At 41.4% G+C, this 21134-nt stretch overlaps 1 protein-coding gene across 1 annotated transcript; it reads left to right on the top strand.

The window, feature by feature from the left end:
- Nucleotides 1–34: 34 nt before the first annotated feature.
- Nucleotides 35–20198, top strand: dhtkd1 (dehydrogenase E1 and transketolase domain containing 1). The gene is made up of 18 exons (XM_039809230.1): nucleotides 35–203; nucleotides 483–635; nucleotides 1910–2121; nucleotides 2251–2445; nucleotides 2641–2910; nucleotides 6118–6289; nucleotides 6500–6698; nucleotides 7217–7529; nucleotides 7616–7700; nucleotides 7811–7950; nucleotides 9554–9704; nucleotides 9813–9919; nucleotides 15288–15452; nucleotides 15542–15624; nucleotides 15883–16049; nucleotides 19003–19088; nucleotides 19194–19326; nucleotides 19642–20198. The coding sequence occupies exons 1-17, from the start codon at nucleotides 35–37 to the stop codon at nucleotides 19293–19295; spliced, it is 2769 nt and encodes a 922-aa protein (XP_039665164.1). The 3' UTR covers nucleotides 19296–19326; nucleotides 19642–20198.
- Nucleotides 20199–21134: the final 936 nt, after the last annotated feature.

The following is a 21134-nucleotide window of genomic DNA, read 5'->3' as shown; positions in this document are numbered from 1 at the left end:
ATAAAGATTAGCTATAGTTTTACATTTTCAAACGATGTCGGCCGTACTTTTCCTTAAAAAGTCGTTGAGCAAACTGCCACCGAGTGTCGCTCGGCAGGTGGTCGGCTGTTGTTATCACACCGAGAAAGGTGTTTACGGATACCGACCCAAACTGACCGAGAGCCACCACAAGTTAAGCGACCGCATCGCAGCACTGAATCAAGGTCAGTATGGGGTTAATTTATTGTGTGCATAATTTAACATCACCCGATAAGAAGAGGAGGAGCTCAAGTAACGCTACTGACTAAGAGGCGTGCATTGATTTTTGTGTATAAAATATATTTTATTATTTATTTATTATTATTATTTGTGTAAAATAGTCACTTGGCTCAGTGTTGATTTATAGCTCGGTTGTTGTACACCCAGTGGCTGACACTGAAGTGTGTTTCGGAACAGGATTAGCTAACCCTAACCCATGCTGACAGCGGCCTGTTGTCTTGCAGATCATGGTCTTGCCCGTCTGGTGGAGGCATACAGAGCACATGGACACAAGGCTGCTAAAATTAACCCCTTACTACCCCAACAGCCTGTTGCTCACAGCGTCCCGGAGATAAACATGCTGACTGGCACCATCACAGGACCACTCAACACCTCAGGTAACTGTTACATCACAGCTGTGGATGGAGACCTACAGAAAGCATGCAGAAGTTGGGATAATGACAATCTCTCCTCCTTGTAACCTTGTTTTATTACTTGTATACGTGCAACATTATGTCATTATTATATTTATTCACATTTTCTGAATAGTTTAGGTCCTTCAATCTAGTTTAGGTCCTTCAATCTAGTTATGGTATTTATGGTATGGTAGGTATTACAACATGTAAAAATATTCCCATACGTGGCCGGGTTGGCTCAGTGGTTAGAGCAGGCGCATGTGTACTGGGAGGTTTATGCCTCGACGCAGTGGTCTAGGGTTCGAGGCCGACCTGGGACGATTTCCTGCATGTCTTCCCCTTCTCTCTCCCCTTTGTCACCTAGCTGTCCTGTCGAGAGATAGATAGATAGATAGATAGATAGATAGATAGATAGATAGATAGATAGATAGATAGATAGATAGATATAGATACACCCATACAATGTATGTATTCAAAATCATACTGATGTGTTAGTAAAAGTAAGTTTCAAAAGCTGTGTGCTTTATTATTGGTTTAATATTACTTTTAACTATTTTATAGAAAGTTTGGCAGTTATTACAATGTATCATATTTTATCATTTGTATGTAAAATAATTGTAAAATAATACACTTGTCCAATAAATGTAGAGGAGTAAAAAGATATACAATATTCCTTTTAAGTGTAGTGGAGTAGAACTTTAAAGTAGCGTTATATTAAAGCATTCAAGTAATGTACAAGTATGTCAAAATTGTACTTAATTGCAGTACTTGAGTAAATGTACTTAGTTACATTCCACACAGTTAATTGTAATGTAGGTCTGTTGCCAAGTGAAAATGTAACTCTGAAAGAACAAATTTACAAAAACCTGATAAACATTCTGAAACGGTTTATTCTTCTATCTTTTCTAATGTTAAATTATCTGAGTATTTGGCGAAGTGCTGTACAAAGTACTGTGATTTTATTTAGTTGTACATTTTATTGTTTTATAAACCTAAGGATGGAAATGGTTGGAGGATGGTGTTACCTTTCAGCTGAGGTTAAAATAAAAAAATTGAAAAGTCAGCTAGTTGATTGCATTCACCAGTTACACCATGTATAGAATAGTCCTTGATTAGATCAGATTAGACTAAAGACTTTGGTGCTCTCTAGTCCTGAGGAGTAAAACATGAAAATCAACAAACATGAACATGAAAAACAGCGCTCCCCTCTGTTCACTTGTGGATGTTATCACGGCTCATTCAATGTGCTTCTGCAGGTCTACGGCACATTTGCAAAGCGGAGGCTTCAGTGGAAGAGGTTCAGGCCTACCTGGAAGAAGCCTACTGTGGCCACCTGTCAGTGGAGACCAGCCAGCTGAGCAGCCTCGACGAGAGGGAGTGGTTTGCTGACCGCTTTGAGGAACTCAGGAAAAATAATTTCTCCACAGAGGAGAGGAGGCAGCTGGCCAAGATCATGCTGGAATCTCAGGTAGGTCCAAGAAGAAAGAGGAGGGCGCAAAAAAATGTCTTATTTGACAGATCTTATCACATGTTTTTTTGGTAATGTTGTGTATTTTTAATCCATCTGTTTCTTTACTTTTTCTTTCACCGCCTGTAGGAATTTGACCACTTTTTGGCCACCAAGTTTGCTACTGTGAAGCGTTATGGAGGAGAAGGAGCAGAGAGCATGATGGCCTTCTTCTACGAGCTTTTCCACCAGTTGGCCCACACCGGAGTCACTGACATTGTCATCGGCATGCCCCACAGAGGCCGACTTAACCTCCTGACAGGCCTGCTGAAGTTCCCACCAGAGGTTAATTAGCCTTAGACAGCCACATTTAATGAGACATGTACTTTCAAATTATCTGTAACCTGACAAGATTAGATTGTTTATGTTGCATGACTGTGATCAGCAGCACAAGTAAACCGAAAGTTACAGCCAGCTGACAAATTAACAAGGGTAAGATAACATCAACCCACACTGTTCTTCCATCATTTTTCTCTCCAGCTCATGTTCCGTAAGATGCGTGGCCTCAGCGAGTTCCCCGACACCTCGCCTGCCATCGGTGACGTTCTCTCCCACCTCACCTCCTCGGTGGAGCTGGATTTTGGAGCTGGACACCCTCTTCATGTGACCATGCTGCCCAACCCATCTCACCTTGAGGCGATCAACCCTGTGGCTCTTGGCAAAACCAGAGCCAGGCAGCAGCTCAGGCAGGAAGGAGACTATTCACCTGAAGACAACGCCCAGCCGGGGGACCAAGTCGTCTGTCTGCAGGTACACAAAAACTAATGCACACATGCAGTCAATAGGTTTAACTTTACAAGAAGAGGAAGAACAACTTAATACCTTGCCTTTATTTAATAGTAATGCAGGAGAGACTGAAAACATGGGGAGAAACAGGATTATGACATGTAATAAAGGTCCCCAACCAGAATCCAATGGGGGAGAATGTGGTTAAATTATACATTTCCCCCATAATCTGAAATTTATTGATAAATCAAAACAAATTGTAATGAAATGTGGTGGACTATTGTATTGATTTTGGAGTTTCATAAAACCTATATTTTTTGTTGTTGTGATTAAATCTTTATCACTCATTACTAGAGGGCAAAGCAAATGTATCCAGTTACACTATGTCAGTGATCAGCCCATGTTAAAGGAACACACCGACTTATTGGGAATTTAGCTTATTCACCGTAACCCCCAGAGTTAGACAAGTCGATACATACCCTTCTCATCTCCGTACGTGCTGTAAAGCTGTCTGACGTCTCCAGTGGCATCAGCCCATCACAGAACAGGCAGGTGAATGGTTCCAGTAATCCTACTGCTCCGAATAAGTGACAAAATAACGCCAACATTTGTAGAGTCACAGCGTGTACAAAAAACAACGTGACATGAGACACAGCCATCTTCTAACCGTAAACAAACCGGGAACTATATTCTCAGGCGGAAGAATATAGTACTTGGGCGGAGTGATATGCTCGCAGCAAACCTGTCTGAGAATATAGTTCCCGGTTTGTTTACGGATAGAAGATGGCTGTGTCTCATGATACGTTGTTATTTGTACACCCTGTGACTCTACAAATCACAACATGTAATTAGGAACATGTTGGCGTAATTTTGTCACTTATTCGAAGCAGTAGGCTAGTTGGAACCAGTTACCTGCAGGATCTGTGCTGGGCTAAGCTAATGCTGGAGCCGTCAGACAGCGTTACAGCACGCACGGAGATGAGAAGGGTATGTATCGACTTGTCTTATAAGCTAAATTCCCAATAAGTCGGCGTGTTCCTTTTAAGGAAAAACTCAGGAGCTGCTTAACTTCTGGATACATGAAGGTTCAAGAGAATTAAGGTCTTACACATAAGCATTTATTGATGTTGATTGAGGAGAGATAGAGGTAGACAGTACAGTTTAAACCCAATGTGTTATTGGCAGTGTCGTCCTCAACTCTGAGGTTCTGTGCCTTTTGGCTGATGTATATATCCCTAGCACAAGTGTCAAGTTTGTGTTATACCAAGAAACTGATGGCACTAAAACAAAAGATGGTCACCTTTTTTTAGCCTAGTTCTGAGATGTATGCCAAACTGTGGCAGGTAGGCCTGTCACGATAGTCAATAAATCAATTAATCGCACGCTAAAAAAAATGAGCTCGATAATTTTTCAGGCCGCGATAATTTCCATTTGCATGCTTGTTTGTTTTTCTCGTCTCTCTCTACCAAAGAGACTGGAGGACCACTCTCGGTTCCTTAGCATAACGAGGAGTAAACCCTCTTGTCAGTCGCATGGTCTTTGTTGGGGCGGGACTCCTGGCGGAGAGAGAGACAGAGTGACAGAAAACGCTAGTTGAGAGTTGGGGCAGGGTTTCCCGCAGCACTTTGCAGTTAAGGCGCCGTCAAAAAACTAAAAAGTATATGAGCGATATCAACCGTGTTACTCGGCGTCCCGTTTTCTCCCTTTCATTTCAAACCACACAGCTGACAACCTGCAGGTGGAGGCGGTGGAGACAGGCTCGGACATACAAGCGGTTTCAGGAAAGTGGCTCCATGTGTCCGACAATGCACAGAACATTAACGGTACAAGTGTGTGTGTGTGTGTGTGTGTGTGTGTGTGTGTGTGTGTGTGTGTGTGTGTGTGTGTGTGTGTGTGTGTGTGTGTGTGTGTGTGTGTGTGTGTGTGTGTGTGTGTGTGTGTGTGTGTGTGTGTGTGTGTGTGTGTGTGTGTGTGTGTGTGTGTGTGTGTGTGTGGGGGGGGGTGTGGTGGTGTCGGCTCCCCCCACACGAGCTCCGACCTGCAGAGGAGCACAAGCGCCCGCATCGCCAAAATGAAGACTGAAAAACAGAACTATTTTGGTACAAACATTTACTGGGGGGGGGAGAAAGAAAAAAAAAAAAATAAAAAAAAAAAAAATAAATTAATTAAAAATTATTTATAAATAAATGTTAAATTTTTTTTTTTTTTTTTTTTTTTTTTTTTTATGTATATGTAATACAGTGTGTAGTTTATCCGCACAAACACTCGAGGAATGCAGCAAACTTTTGACAGCCAGTAGGCTATGAATTGCCTGGGAGCACATGCGTGACAAAAAAGGCAATTCCACAACTGTACATCAGCGTGAAAGACGACATACTAAAGGAGATCAAAGACATATATTGTGGATATTTAAAATGTCTTCCAGTTCCAGTGTTAAATATTCTTTAGAAATAAAAGTGTATTGATCTTTGAAAAAGTGTACCTGCATTATTATGCCATTATCATTAGATGCAAATTGGTCTCTCAACGACAATATTATCGTTTATCGCAATAATTTCTGCGACAATTTATCGTCCAGCAAAATTTGTTATCGTGACAGGCCTAGTGGCAGGCCCCTTTACCCTGTTTCCACCGACTAAAAGGAGACAGTCCCTTATCATACAGCTGTCTAGACTCTGAGGCTGTAGAGACCCAGAACATATTCATACATGAAGAGGTGTAGTTATTAAAGACTGGCCGAATGGCGTCGTCCCCTGACCTGTAACCTAATGTGTCTAACATGGTGTTCCTGGAAATTCCACCACAGCCCATGCATGCATATATATGTCACTGCATATAAAGTATTCTTCTTCTTCTTTTAGTACCACTATCTGCAGTAATTAGCCGCCCAAAAGGAGCCATTATTTTTTTCTTTTGTTTCTCCAGTCTTTCAATCACCTCCCTTTTACTGTCCATCAAAACATTTGACTATTTTTAAAGCATTTTTTTTCAATAACCAATATACTTACTGGAATACTAGAATGAATACAATTTCCACTGTTGCCTACAAAATGTGGATCTCCAATAATAGACCTCTAAATGTCTTCATTACTCTTCTATTCTGATCCGGGGTTCATACTTAGCAGGAGGTAATGACACTTAGCCTCTCTGGGCCTTGTTAAAGAAGTCCTTATCCAACTGTCCTGCGGTTTTACTAAAAGCTCAGGACAATCTCTGTTGTCTTCTCCACAGGTCCACGGTGATGGCGCTTTCCCTGGCCAAGGGATTGTTCCAGAAACATTGACCCTTTCAAACCTCCCTCACTACAGAGTCGGTGGGAGCATCCATCTCATTGTGAACAACCAAGTGGGTTACACCACTCCATCCGAGAGAGCGAGATCCTCGTTGTACTGTAGTGATGTTGGTCAGTGAAACACTACTTTCTTATCAAGCATAGACATCTCTGTCGAATTATATTTGCAAATGTGCCTTTGTGCAAATTTAAAGTATTTGAAAAGGTGAAACCTATTTGAATTGTCTAAGTGTGGTAAGAAATATGTTTTTTAAAATATTACTTGACACAGGTCATGCATCCTGTTATAATCAGAAAGTTATGGTCAAATTTGTTACACAGGTAAGATGGTGAACTGTGCTGTGATCCACGTAAACGGCGATGATGCAGAGGAGGTGCTGCGGGCCACTCGGCTGGCTGTGGACTACCAGAGGCTTTTTAGGAAAGACGTCATCGTAGACCTGATCTGCTACCGTCAGTGGGGCCACAACGAGCTGGACGAGCCTTTCTTCACTAACCCAGCCATGTACAAGATCATCCGGTCAGTTATATTTACCTTGTTTACATTGTATCACAACGCATTTTTACTTTAAAAGTTACCGTAGCATATACAGCATATTTCTCAGGGTTCTTTAGCAGGTGATAAAACTCTCTCGACCGCACACTCGCACACAACCTACGCCCTAAGTTATTCCTTAAAAGAGTAACTTGTGTAACACATTTTAGTTTAAAGAACATCTTAAAAATACATTTAAAAATCTCCCAATGCACAGCAGGAAGTCCACTTAGCGACCCGTAGAAACCCTGCAAGCGGAGTCGATGGGAACAGTACCACTGGAAGTTGCATCTTGACATAAGAAATTGCTTTGAGTGTCTTTAAATTCCATTTGGAGATTTCAAGATTTTTTTCCAACATAGAGTAAAACCAAGAAAGTTTGTTTGCCTGAAGCAATTGGGAATCATTTGTATAGCTTAAAAAAAAACATTTGTTCCCCCACAGACATATTGTATAATCTACTGGTGAATGACAGACATTGTCACATTGTTGCATCCTCACAGATCCCGTAAGAGCGTCCCTGACTACTACTCAGACCAGCTCATCTCTGAGGGTCTGATGACCGATGTCGAGCGTGATGCAATCAAGTCCCAACACTACGGCATGCTCAACGACAAGCTGTCTAACATGACCCTGTACAGCCCTCCACCCACCAACCTGCAGGGCCGCTGGGGGGATCTGGTGGAACCTCAGGCCAGAGTCACCACCTGGGACACAGGCGTCCCCATTCCCCTGCTGCAGTTTGTAGGCGCAAAATCTGTGGACATCCCTGAGCAAATCCAGCTGCACAGCCACCTTGGAAAGACCCATGCACAGGTGGACCATCGTCTCTGTAATTTCTGTTGGATTGTCTTGTTGACATGGCAGCAGCTGGATGATGTTTTCCTCCTGTGTGAACTCAGGCTCGGTTAAACAAGTTAGAAGAAGGGACCAAACTGGACTGGTCCACAGCAGAGGCCTTGGCTTTCGGCTCTCTCCTCTCCCAAGGTCAGTGTTAAGCAGAAAATATAAGTATCTTGGAATATTTATTTATGATTGCTTATTTATTATTGCTGTCAAGAAATGGATTTGTAGGTTTAAAATGATTGTTGTTACAGGCTTTAATATTCGAATCAGCGGACAGGATGTTGGAAGAGGCACGTTCAGTCAGCGACACGCCATGGTGGTGTGTCAAGACACTAATGACATGTACATCCCTCTGAACCACATCAGCCCGCAGCAGACAGGCTTCCTGGAGGTAAAAGCCGTATAAAACAGATAAAACATCAGTGTGAACACAATCTGTTTAAAGCATGACATCTTCATATCCTTAATTCTTAAATTAAAGTTGCAAGCAGCGTTTTGCCTTCGCACCTTTGCGCACGTCGGGGTTACCTGCAGATGCCGCTCCTTTCTGCCCGCAAACCGTCACCACTGGAAAAAGGAACTCTCTGCTGAGTTTAGTGATACCTCACACAAGAGTCTACATGAAATGGGTCTTTAGTTATGAAAGGGGCGTGGCTAAAGCATAGGAAAACAACCAATGAAAAAGGAACTCTGCTGAGTTCAGTGATACCTCACACAAGACTCTATGTCAAGCGGTTCATGAGTTATGAAAGGGGGCGTGGTCAACATGTAGGGGCATGGTCAAAATGCAGGGGGGCAGCTCAATATTACATCTAGACCACACATTGTAAATATCATGTAAACACTGGAGTTACAACAACTTCATCGATTAAATGCTCAAAATGGCCGCCACGCCCACACCGTTTGATGAAAAGTCTTGCTTTTAATAACTTCTCATCATATGGTCTTAAGATGTGTTGTGTTTCAAAATCCACTAAGTAGACAAAGAGAGGACTTAAAAGTTTAACAAGTATTTATTTAAGTAAAATCATAAGAGCATAAACGTGTACATGGGTCCGAGTTGAGCAGGCACACAGGCTTCTCTCATCAGACTGAATTTTCTGGCTTATACATGAATTCATATATCAGTCTCTAAGAGCATTTTGATTTGTTTATTAAAAGTTGGAGGAGTACCGTGGTTTAGACTTGGCGTCCCCTGGTTGGTGCACAGACTGGTCCCAGTCTTTTGGCACACGCCCTCTTCATCAGTTGTTAGGCAGACTTTAGCTATGCTGATGGTCAGAAAGAATAATGCGCCACTGTTGTCCATCACAGATTGAGAAGTAACTTACTTTCATGGTCAAACTGATATCAAACTGATATTAACTTCGTTGCTGCACTCTTGTTGCTTTCTGACCACCGTCATACAGTGCTGCTTTCTGCACAGTATCCTTTTCTCATTTTGCATGACTAAGCTGTCACAGTGCTCTTCCACTAAACACACAATACTATTGAACTATAATTTGTATCCTCATACAGCACAGCCAGCTTGACTGATTATTTTTATTTCTTACAGATGGCAAAAAACCTAATTTGAAGTCAGTTGGATGAAATCTCTAGGAAAGAGTTCGTTAAAATATGACATGTGGAAATGGCCAAAAATGCACAGATTAGGCACAGTCAATTAAAAATGGCAGACTTCCTGATGAGTTTAGGGCGGGGCACCAAGAGGCTTTTTTGTACATCTTGCCATGATAAATACAGTATGTGTGCCGATTTTCATTAGTCTATCAGAAACGTACAGCAGGAGCTCAATTATTGTATGTTTCGGCCCTCAAAAAGGCGATTCATTTGTTGGAATAATAATTCCTTCAGTTTTAATAGGGCCTTCGTGTGTGTGTGTGTGTGTGTGTGTGTGTGTGTGTGTGTGTGTGTGTGTGTGTGTGTGTGTGTGTGTGTGTGTGTGTGTGTGTGTGTGTGTGTGTGTGTGTGTGTGTGTGTGTGTGTGTGTTTAGGTGTGTAACAGCCCACTGTCTGAGGAGGCGGTGCTTGGATTTGAATATGGTATGAGTATCGCACAGCCGAAGCTCCTTCCAATCTGGGAGGCTCAGTTTGGAGATTTCTTCAATGGAGCGCAGATCATCTTTGATACCTTCCTCACTGGAGGTACACTCTGACTACACTTGTGCTATCAACAGATTCACAATTACTCTTATTATCATATATTTCTGGAAATTTCTTCATACATTAGATGTGAAACTGCTGTGTCCCTAGGTGAAGCCAAGTGGCTGTTACAGAGTGGGATGGTGATCCTGCTGCCTCACGGCTATGATGGAGCTGGACCCGAGCACTCATCCTGCCGTATGGAGCGCTTCCTCCAGGTCTGTGGGACTGAAATATAAAGTCAGTCAAATGAGCACTTTGTGATTTTGTGTTGATAGCCATGTCAACATCCCAGTTGTAATTAGAAATGGGAGACGATATGTCACACTTGGCACTTAAAGGGGCGCTATGCAGTTCAGCACTTAAGTCGCACAAACAGCTGACTTCAGACTTTACTTGGACTCGACCCAAAAGACTTCAGACTCGAGACTCGTCAACAAAATATTTTCATGCTATTATTGCTTTTTAACTTTTTTAAATTTTATTGGTGCATATACGTTGGGGAAACGTATGACGAACTGCATGTCCCCTGCCCTTTGCCATAATATGCAACGTAACGCATGCGTTATGCCTTATGTGCGCGCACTCACATAAAAAAAAAAAAAAATACATTGACGATGGCGACACCAAGTCCTCCCGGAGTTGTGCCTTTTGTCATTAGTTTTGCTTTCAATAACTTGGTAAACAGTGGCAGTAAGCCAATAGCTACATGCAAGGTGTGTGGCACCAAGATAAATGATGCCGGATCAACGCCGAACTTCATCAGGCATCTCAAAACGCACCTAAATAGGTCGGTCACTCACACGCTAATGTGAAAGAGACGTTAGATTTAGCATATATGGTCACAGGTAACAAGCTAACCATCGCAAAGTGTTGTGCTAATGCTGGGAACAGGCCCATTGTATCTTTATAGTTAGTAGTTGCTGAGCCTCAGACATTCATGGCGCACAGGAGGCGGTACGCACGGATCCATCTCCCCAGGAATAAACGCTGCGTCGGGTAGGCAAACTCATTTTAATGAGTAATTGATCCCGTGGATGATTTGTAGGCTGTTAAGTGAACAAGGTGTACCCGGTCCACCAAACACTGGGCCGATTGTCTTAATTCTGCACATATTTCTGTTACTGTACTCCTATTTAGTATTTCATCCATGCGTGGCGCAGTGGATCCGTGCACACTGTCCCCTGCCATGGAGACGCTGGCCTCACTAACCTCTCCTCCTCTGAGTCGGATCTCCCTCACGCTGGACTGAATTTCACTGTGCATACTAACACTTAGAAAATAAATAAATTGCATTAGATCAGTGAGTTCAAACTGCTTATTGTGCGTATTTTGGACTGACACTGAGATGCCTATTGTTCTGTAACTGGTGTGGCGCTGCCACTATTTTCTTGATTTCCACTTCGACATTAGACATTTTTTTGAGTGAAAGAGACATTTAGCATATATATCGGCACAGGTAACAAGCTAACCATCGCAAAGTGTTGTGCTAATGCTGGGAACAGGCACATTGTATCATTATAGTTGTATCGATATGACGTGACAGACTTAGGTTAATATTTCACCAGGTCCGAGGGCTAGAGGGATGTGTTAAGTAGACCCCATAAAGTTATCCTTCAACTGATTTTAATACTGTACTGTCTGGATGGTAGCTACAGGACATGCTTTGAATTCATAAGATTTAACAATACAGTGTTAGGGACAGATCAGATGGCCAGAGAGTTAAGACTTGACTTGGACTCGTGGCAAAAGACTTGAGACTTGACTTGAACTTGCCCCTCAAAGACTTGAGACTTGACTTGGACTTGAGCTCAAAGACTTGAGACTTGACTTGGACTTGAGCTCAAAGACTTGAGACTTGACTTGGATGCTTTTTGCTCGCAGGTTTCTCTATAGAGCTCCACCTACAGCTTCGGAATAGATATTTGGCAACACTGTCGTAAAAACTCGTTGGCGACTCTTTCCCCCCTCCCATCTTCTCTTTGTTTTCAAAGAAGATGGCGAACGCACGGAGCCATGTCCACTGAGGTTTTTCTCAAAATATTACCCTTCTCTCCCGGGTGCGTAACATTATTATTTTTTCCTACATTGGCCTTAGAACGCTGTCGGAGCAGAAGCAACTTGCATTTGCCAACATCAAGCTAACAAGAAACTCTGTGGCAGATAAAGTTTCTGATCAAAGATACTTACAAGTGCAACAGCAAGAACGCCAGGTCAGCATTGGATTTGCAGGCTTCTGTTTGTCTCAGTTCTCGCCATTCAGAAAACGCAGGTCCGATGTTTACTCGTGTCTGACTCCTCGCTCTGTCAGTCTGCCGTTTCCTCTTTTCTCTGTTCCTCCGACAATGCTTTCCTAGCTTTTTGCTTCTTTTTTGCCGACTCAGCCATGACGATAGTGTGAAAAACTCCATCGCTACCTTGTTCTTATAGCTAGCCGGTTACTGGATGTGGGCGTGTAACGGCGTGTATGTGTGCAGTGCCGTGAAGCAATTCGTCACGAGACCTGATATCACGCGATACTCCATGACGCTGAGGCTGCAAGGGTGGTTTTTCCGTTCACAGGCACTAGGGGGAAGCGAGATGACCACCTTTCAACCCGTAAAAAGTCATATAACCATTCCAATGACTCTGAAGCTGTTCAGTTAAGTTAAATTAAGCTAAAAAAACTGCATAGTTCCCCTTTTAATATTACGTTGCTGCCTGAAAATCAAACATAAGGTCAGCAAAAGTCAGGTCAGCAAAAGTCTGTCGTTTAAGGTAGTTAAATCTAAATGTAATGGATATAGTGCTATGTTGTCAACAAACAGTATTTCTTATCCCTCACACAACTACTATGCCACTAACCTGTGTAATCAATAACAAATCAACAGAGCTAATGTCTCTTAATTGTCCATTAGAAATCAGCAGACAAAAGACATCAGATTGAGGCTGTGTCTGAAATCACTCTTTTCTCCCTCTGTAATAGGCACACTGTAGTTTATTAATTGAGACACTTAACCTATAATCATTCTTACCATCTCTTTTTTAAGGGACAGGGGATGTTCAGGAGTAGACAGAAGGTTAACAGTATTTGCCACATAAAAGTGGTCTACATCATCTGAATCTAAAGATGAATGTAAGATGACGCACTGTCAAGTTTTTTTAGTCATAAATTGTAATAAAAATGAATGAATTAAAATAAATTGTGGAAGTGTATAAGGGCTTAGACCATTATGATGGAACATGATAGTCATTCCCATGCTCACTTAGTCTCATAAGTTGTTGCAGCAATTTTTGGGTTGTTACCATTTGTTACACAGATCTGGTGCTAAATTTAACAATTTTAACCGATTGAGAATTGATAAAAATGGTCACAAATTCCTCCAAAATACCACATTAAGACATCAAGACCTTGAGCAACACCATAGAAAAATTCATGCTGTGATTTGGGATCCAAACTTTTGACATTTGGAGATTTCTGCAAGAATTGCATTTTTTGGCAATTGGATGGCGAGCACTTCTCTTCTAGAAACGGCTCAGAAACCCCCTTACTGTATTATACCATATTCGTCTGAATGCCATAGGTCTGTAGTTTGTGGTTGTAAAGTTTCATGAGGCTGTGATTATCCTAGAGGTCACAACAGGTCATCTTATACAGTGACACAAGTTTCAAAAAACTGTCTCACTACGATGAAATGGCTATTTTGGGGACATTATCACACATGAATAAAATCGGACTCATAGAATCCACACGAGTCTCATATTTTCTGTCAGACCCAATATAGGGGTGTTTGGGGACCCCAGTTTGCGGAAATATTAAAATACACCATTTCAGAATAGGTGAAAATAAAATTTGTACTGCATAAGAAAAACTGCATGGGATTAGCATAAAGTGGGCATATCTTTAAAGTGGACACTCGTGGGTACCCATAGAACCCATTGTCATTGAGATTGTTTATTGTAGGGCTGCACGATTTGAGAAAAATATGCCATATGCATTAACGTTGTTGAATATCTCGTTAACGATATTCCTTGCGATAAATAAACCGATAATACAGTGTACTCAGTTCTGCATTTCTGTTACTTTCAGTATTCTGCTCAAATACAACCAAATGCTTGTCCATCCATCCATCCATCTTCGTCCGCTTATCCGGTGTCGGGTCGCGGGGGGAGCAGCTCCAGCAGGGAGCAAATGCTTGTTGAATTTAAAACAAATAAAAGTAAATCATTTCTAACATTCTTTTATTGAACAAATTGAGCATTGAATTGAACATAAAAGGCACCACTTTAAAAAGTGACAGTTACATTTTAATTTGCAGATATTTTCTTTCAACGCACACAAAAAATCTCGTGTCTAGTGCGATATGTTGCAGCCTTTTGTGATATGTATATTGCGCTAGTTGATATCGCGATGACAATTTAAAAAAAACAATATATTGAGCAGCCCTTGTTTGTTTATTATGGATTCCCATTAGTCATCACCGTAGTGAAGACTATTCTTCCTGGGGTCCAACACAAGAAAAACATAAACAAATTTTATGATATTAGATATCTTGAGGTCAGAGGTCAAGGAACCCCTGTGAAAATGGTCATGCCAGCTTTTTTCTCGCTAAAATTAAGCCACACTGGAGCATTATTTAGAACACTTCTCGACAAGCTAGCATGTCATGGTTGGTACCAATGGATTCATCTAGTTCCATATGATGTCAGTATCTTCGCGCTAGCTTTAAAATAGAGCCCGCTACAGCCTCTGAATGACGGTATGTCGGATCGTTAAGAAGAGAATCATCGGCCCAATCCCAAAGTCCGGACTCACAGACTCACGGACTTTGGTGCGCGTTCTCGCGAAATTCGTAAGGGCTTAGGGTTGTCCCAATGTGGAATTTCAAAGGGCGTGAGGGTTTGAGTACACACTTACCGAGCCCTTTCCGTGAGTCTGCATCGATGCAGACTTCACCAAAGGGAATTACCCACAGTTCAAAGCTTTGTGACGTTTACCGCGGAGACGATAGGGAAATCCGGAAATTATGAAGGTAAACAACAGCACGACACACGACCACGGAACGGACCAACCTGTTGTCCAGCTTGTAAAACAAGAGTTTGGAATCAGGTAGCCGTCTCCTGGGCCTTGGCCGTGTGGAAAGCAACAAACTTGAAAATGAAAATTCCCAAACCGGCAAGTGTCAGCAACATCTTTTGTTATTAAATGTCGCCAAGGTAACATGTGATCTCGTGAAATGCTGTCCCGATCCCATTTCCACCTATCTGAGCCCATGTGGCCTCACACACTCACTCACTTAGTATCTGAGATCAATTAAGTCTGTGAGTCCTTAGTCCTTAGTCCTCAGGGCTCACTTTGGGATTGGGCCAGTGTCATTTTGCGTCGGCACTGACAGCTTTAGTGTCACACGACCATAATCTTTTGATTTTTATTAGTTTTTTTAAGCACTACTCTCTCTGCCGTTATTTGTTAACTGCTTTACAGATTTACATTTGTATGTTTCTTACCTGTGTGTGTGTGTGTGTTCAACCAGCAGCTTTCTAGTTGGTATTGTGTTTTTACCTGAATTGTAAATGATTGCTAACTTGTCCTGTTTTGTCTCTTAGATGTGTGACAGTAAAGAAGAAGGTGTGGACGGTGACAACGTGAACATGGCTGTGGTCAACCCAACCACTTCTGCTCAGTACTTCCACCTGCTGAGGAGACAGATGATCCGGAACTTCCGCAAACCTCTCGTTGTGGTTGGACCCAAGACACTGCTCAGATTTTCTGTAAGCACTGTAGAAACGTATAACATTTCCAACTCCCTTTCACAGATATTTCCATGCAAGTGGCTGAATAATGTGTGTTGTTTTCACAGGGGGCAGCGTCCAGTCTGACTGCAATGGCACCAGGAACATCTTTCAGACCAGTGTTGGGTGATACTTCAGTCCCAGCAGAAAGGTAAAGAAGTCGCAACATCTAATTATTAAAAATGTATTCTGTAGTGTGTCCTCAATGTGGTGAAAAATATTTAAAGAAATAATTCAAATTGCAAGGCTTCAGATGTCAATGCAGTGTTCATAGACTACTTTTCTTAAACAAGAGTTTTGTCATTGGTTGTTTTGAATAGTCCTTTTAGAAAAACCTGCTAAACGTGGAAGACGCCCAATGGGAAGCATAACCCATACATTAAGCACACTCATTTTTTATGCTATGCAGTGTCCAGAAGGTGGTGCTGTGCTCAGGGAAACATTACTATGCCCTGCTGAAACAGAGGGAGACATCAGCAGCCAACCAAAACACAGCACTCATCCGTGTGGAGGAGCTATGTCCGTTCCCACTGGACGCTCTGCAGCAGGAGCTAAAAAGATACCCCAACGCCAAAGGTACGTGTAGGACCTCCACCTACCATTAGTACGCATACTGACTTTATAAGTGCCATCACAACAACAGTTGATTTCAGTCCGGTCATTGACGAAAAGTTAATTTCCGAATGTTTTGTTTAGGTTTTTGTATGCACTGCTGTATTACCATCAAACCACGGCTCGCTTTATGAACAAATTAACGCTTTTACAACATTGTTGTTGTGGACATTTCAGCGTGAAGTACTTGACTGTGTTTCTCACCATACATTATCATTTCTGGCCTTTACATCACTTAAAAACCAAAGAAGAAACATAGTAGAGGACAAATTAACAGCCACTACAATAATGCCACAGTAAAAACAAATGTGCTGAAGCTCATAATATGTGATTTAGGGCTGCAACTGATGACGGTTTATATAATCAGTTATTTACAATATCAATTAATCTGCTTTCATGTGCCTCAGTTGAGAACAAAAAATTGTCTTATATTGCACAGGGCAGAAATAAAAACCCAAAATGTAATAAAAAAGCAGATGCAAGCTCCGATCTGCTGGAAGATTGTTCCAGATATGAATGTAATGGAGAGAAACTAAAAGCTCCCATGTTTTGTTTTAATCCTCCTTAACTTTGCTTTTTTTGTTTTTGAAATCTACATAGACACCATCACAGTAGTCTGGCCCACTAAAAATACACACTGGAAAGTCTTAGGTCTAGGTCTTGCTGAAACATTAGTTGTTGTAGGCTACGTCCTATGTTCTCGCTATATTTTCATGGTGTGACACATTATTTTGTAATTGTCCTGATAAGGCACAAATGGTAGACTGGGTAAACCCAGCCCAATCTGCCGGCGATTTGATTTCGCCCTGCAGCTCAGGCTGGAAACCTGTACATTTATCTATCCTGCTTCCGTTTGCCGGAAATTTGCCGGAACCAATCACAAACTGGCTTATCCACCTGGCGCACTATTGCCAGGTTTAACACGATGACAATAGAGAAGCGACCAAGCAGCTTTTTGTTTACATTCAACAAGCCGGCCACCGAAGCGCAGCAACAGTCACCCGGATCGTTGGTCTGATTGGTTGAAGGACCTATCCAATTGCGTACAGAGTCATTTGAACTATGCCCGTTGATCACGCCTCTTGTGCAGAGAAAATACAGAGCAGACTCCCCAGACTAATGTTCAATCTTAAAAGATTGAGCTTGGTCTGGTGATAGCCAGACTACACAAATGGTTCAGTCCTGATTCAAAATGAGAAATGACCTTTTATTGACAACAGAAATACATTTCAGTTGTATCATTCACTACTTGAAAGAAAGTGATTTTTTTCATCAATGCCCTCGATACAGCCATCTAAATTTGACGGTCGGGCAGAAAAACAATTACAGAAGCATCTCCTTAAGTGAGTCATAAGAAGTTGAATGTCATTGAGCAGTGTGTGGCAACTTCAATAGTCTGACAGTTGCCACTATTATTACGGAGTTCTCAAGAAAACATTACACAACTCACAAAGAAACTGTGAGTCTGTCAAACAAAAATCTAAAGTATGAAGCTTCACCAGACTGGTAGTCACTGCAGGACTATTGTATCAAGTGTCTCTGTTATTTTGTCCACCCTCTGAAGCTCAATGAGTGTCGACTTTGACTGGGATTTTTTCATTTTGTTATGCAAGACTTTCCAAGCCTGAGAAACTAAAGGCTATCAGTGTCGACATCCTTGTCTTTACCCATCATTCTTTGAATTTGTGGATTAAGTGTGTTTACTGAAGAGGATGTTTGCTCTTCTAACGAACTGCAACACAGTTACGGCACATCAGAAGAGGAGGATGCCGTTTTCACATAGAGAGCTTCTCCCAATAAAGGATCAGTGTGTAGGATTTAGCTACTCCCTTTCCAAGTGTGTCTGAGAACCTACGGTAAAAGAAACTCAAAAGGCCCTCTCTAGAGCCTGTGTTCGGTTTGTCCGTTTTAGGCTACTGTAAAAAGATGGCGGTGAAACGTGACCTAACGTATTTAAGAAGGTGGAATCAGAGATTTTGTAACTGATTAATCGATTATCAAAATAGTTGGCGATTAATTTAATAGTTGCAGCTCTAGTTTAGATATGGGGGGCTTATTCTAAGATAATGAAACCATGAATATTATGAATATTTTCCATTTCTGACAATATATCCCTCCTAATCCTACACAGTGCTCCTTTAACCTTTACCAGCACAACAGCGTATGTACTTGCATCACTGTAGGCGCCGATATACTTGCTTTTAACACACTTCCGGTGTCAGCCAGGGAGGATATGGCCTTGATCTGCCCCCTAGTGGATATACGTTTAATCCTCAAAGTACAAGGCAAGTATGTGAACAATGCTGTTTGCGTCGCAGCCACCACTTGTCTACGCGTACACATTGTTTAAAAGCAATCGGCTTTTGATTGTTTATCGGCTCCTTAAAAGGTTCTCCGTTATATACATCAACACTCATGGTCATCTTATTTTTTAGATATAATTTAAATAATTGTTGCTGATTATTTTTCTGTAAAACAACAAATCAGCTAATATATAAATTTGCTATACAAATGAAGCTGCCTAATTCCAGTTTGAAACATTTTTAAAAGAATTCTGCTACATCTTTTATTATTATTTATAATCCCTGTCAAGACAAATGGCTGTGAACCGCTTGAAATACTGTTGAGTGAAGGTACTGTATGTTTCAAGACTTAAGTTTTAGTTATTTGCGTTATTACAAATGTCATTGAAAAGTGACATTTAAAAAGTACAGGTTTCACTTCGGCTCTCCATTTCATTGTTCTCATCGCCACAATCACACTGATGCAAATCCAGTTTCAGGTGGATGTAGATCAAACCCTCTATGGTCAAAAGGGCAAAAGAGAAAAACTCCCTAAACTACACAGACAAGACAAAACACTGAGTGTCCTCTTTTACTTTCAATGTGATTTAATGTTTAAAAAAATTCCCTGACAGAGTTTATTTGGAGTCAGGAGGAGCCCCAGAACATGGGTCCCTGGTCTTTTGTAGCACCCAGGTTTGAGAATCAGCTGGCCTGCAAGGTGAGTAGTCAACTCAAATAATATAATCTATAATATGAAGCCTAATGGTTCTGAAATTAATTGTTAATATTACACATACTAGAGCGTCTCTTCTACCTTTCTCAGCTTCGATTAGTGAGCCGACCTGCTCTGCCAGCCCCTGCGGTCGGTATCGGGACTCTCCATCACCAGCAGCAGGAGGCCATCCTCACCGCTACCTTCTCCTAAGACTCAACAAGCCTGGGAACTAAAATAACCAGTAAACTAGCACCACACTACATGCTGGTATTTGCTGTGGTCCTCCAAACCATTGTTGCTAAATGTGCTGCAAGGCAGATACACGGTACCTTTTAGACAATGTGGATGTTGCATTTAAAAAAAAAAACACCCACCCACAAGCAGTGTGCAATACTGCACATGCAGGGCCACACGTAGTGCTTAATAATGTAACAAACACAGGTTTTAATTATCATGTTTATGGTTTGAAAGAAATGCCTGAATTCATGTCTGCCTGTTTCTAAAGTTCCCCCTCCCCCTTTCTCTTATTTACTATGCCTGTATTTTATGTGTTCAGTGGCAAGGCACAATGGCAAGAAGAAGGACAACTGTGAATCGAGGCCTTAGAGACCGTGTTTACAATGTGATGGAAGTAAAGAAGCCCTGTTAGCTGGCCATCATATTTGTAGCACTGGGGATTGCATCTTACCTGTGTCAAACCGGTTCGAGCTCCACGTTTTAGGAATCAACTGTTCAGTCGCCTGATGCATTCAGTCTGCACAAGTTTTTCTTGTTTTTTTTTTACTGTTCTGAACAGAAAATATCAGTATAGGTTGTTAGAAATGTGTGAAATATTTCTGCAAGAACAGGGAGCACTTGAACTGGATTTCTGAAAAGACAAAAAAAAAAAGAGATGTCTAGAGTTTGACTGTTGAATGCTTATCCAACCTTGAGTTAGATGTATTTGGACATGTCATGGTACAATTTAAGCTAATAAGTACTTGATTAGTATGTAATCATAGTTCAAACTAAGACTTCAATTAAATAATAAAGGCATTAAAGGGCTAATGTAAATAAAGCAAATCAGATGGATTTTAAATGGAAGTATTTTCAAATAAATATATTTTCACGTCATGTTTTGTTTCTCCTAATCTCGGGCTTGTATAAATGCCTGTTAAGTTTGACTTAATGTAATATATATATATATTTTGTGTTTTTATTCCACACAGTCTTTATTGTCAAAACGTGGACAATCATCAGGGAATTATCCCGGTGCTCCCTGTAGCCAGTCCAGACATGAGACCCAGTGGACATAAGTCTTAGGCAGGTGTGAAAAAATGCTGTAAACTAAGAATGCTTTCAAAAATATAAATGATTGTTTGTTTATTTTTATCAATTTACAAAATTTAAAGTGAGTGAACAAAATAAAAATAAAAAAATCACATCAATATTTGGTGTTACTAGCCTTTGCCTTCAAACCAGCATCAATTCTTATAGGTACCAGCAAAAAGTCAGGGATTTTGTAGGATTGTAGTCAGGTGTATGATCAACCAATTATAGTATATAGTTATACTGCATCAGCAAGGTCTCTCCCAGACAAATATTTAAAAGCAGACTGGTGTTTCAAGATGTGCTGTTCAAGCTCTTTTGAAAAAGGACAAAGAAACAGGCAACGTTGAGGATCGTAGACGCAGTGGTCGGCCAAGGAAACTTAGTGCAGCAGATGAAAAACACATCAAGCTTATTTCCCTTCAAAATCGAAAGATGTCCAGCAGTGCCATCAGCTCAGAACTGGCAGAAACCAGTGGGACCCAGGTACTCCCATCTACTGTCTGGAGAAGTCTGGCCAGAAGTGGTCTTCATGGAAGAGTTGCAGCCAAAAAGCCATACCTCCGACATTGAAACAAGGCCAAGCAACTTAACTATGCACGAAAACAGGAACTGGGGTGCAGAAAAATGGCAGCAGGTGCTCTGGACTGATGAGTCAAAATTTGAAATATTTGGCTGTAGCAGAAGGCAGGTTGTTCGCCGAAGGGCTGTAGAGCGGTACAATAATGAGTGTCTGCAGGC

The sequence above is a fragment of the Perca fluviatilis genome, chromosome 8, assembly GCF_010015445.1.
Source record: "Perca fluviatilis chromosome 8, GENO_Pfluv_1.0, whole genome shotgun sequence".
Taxonomy (NCBI): Eukaryota; Metazoa; Chordata; class Actinopteri; order Perciformes; family Percidae; genus Perca; species Perca fluviatilis.
Note: the sequence above shows the minus strand (reverse complement) of the source record. Positions and strands in the feature narration are given on the sequence as shown.

Excerpts from the sequence above, each read along its gene's own strand:
- dhtkd1 (XM_039809230.1), top strand. The coding sequence starts at position 35 with ATGTCGGCCGTACTTTTCCTTAAAAAGTCGTTGAGCAAACTGCCACCG. Across the intron at positions 7,701-7,810 it reads CGGCTCTCTCCTCTCCCAAG|GCTTTAATATTCGAATCAGC; the intron begins GTCAGTGTTAAG and ends TTGTTGTTACAG. Across the intron at positions 9,705-9,812 it reads TGATACCTTCCTCACTGGAG|GTGAAGCCAAGTGGCTGTTA; the intron begins GTACACTCTGAC and ends CTGTGTCCCTAG.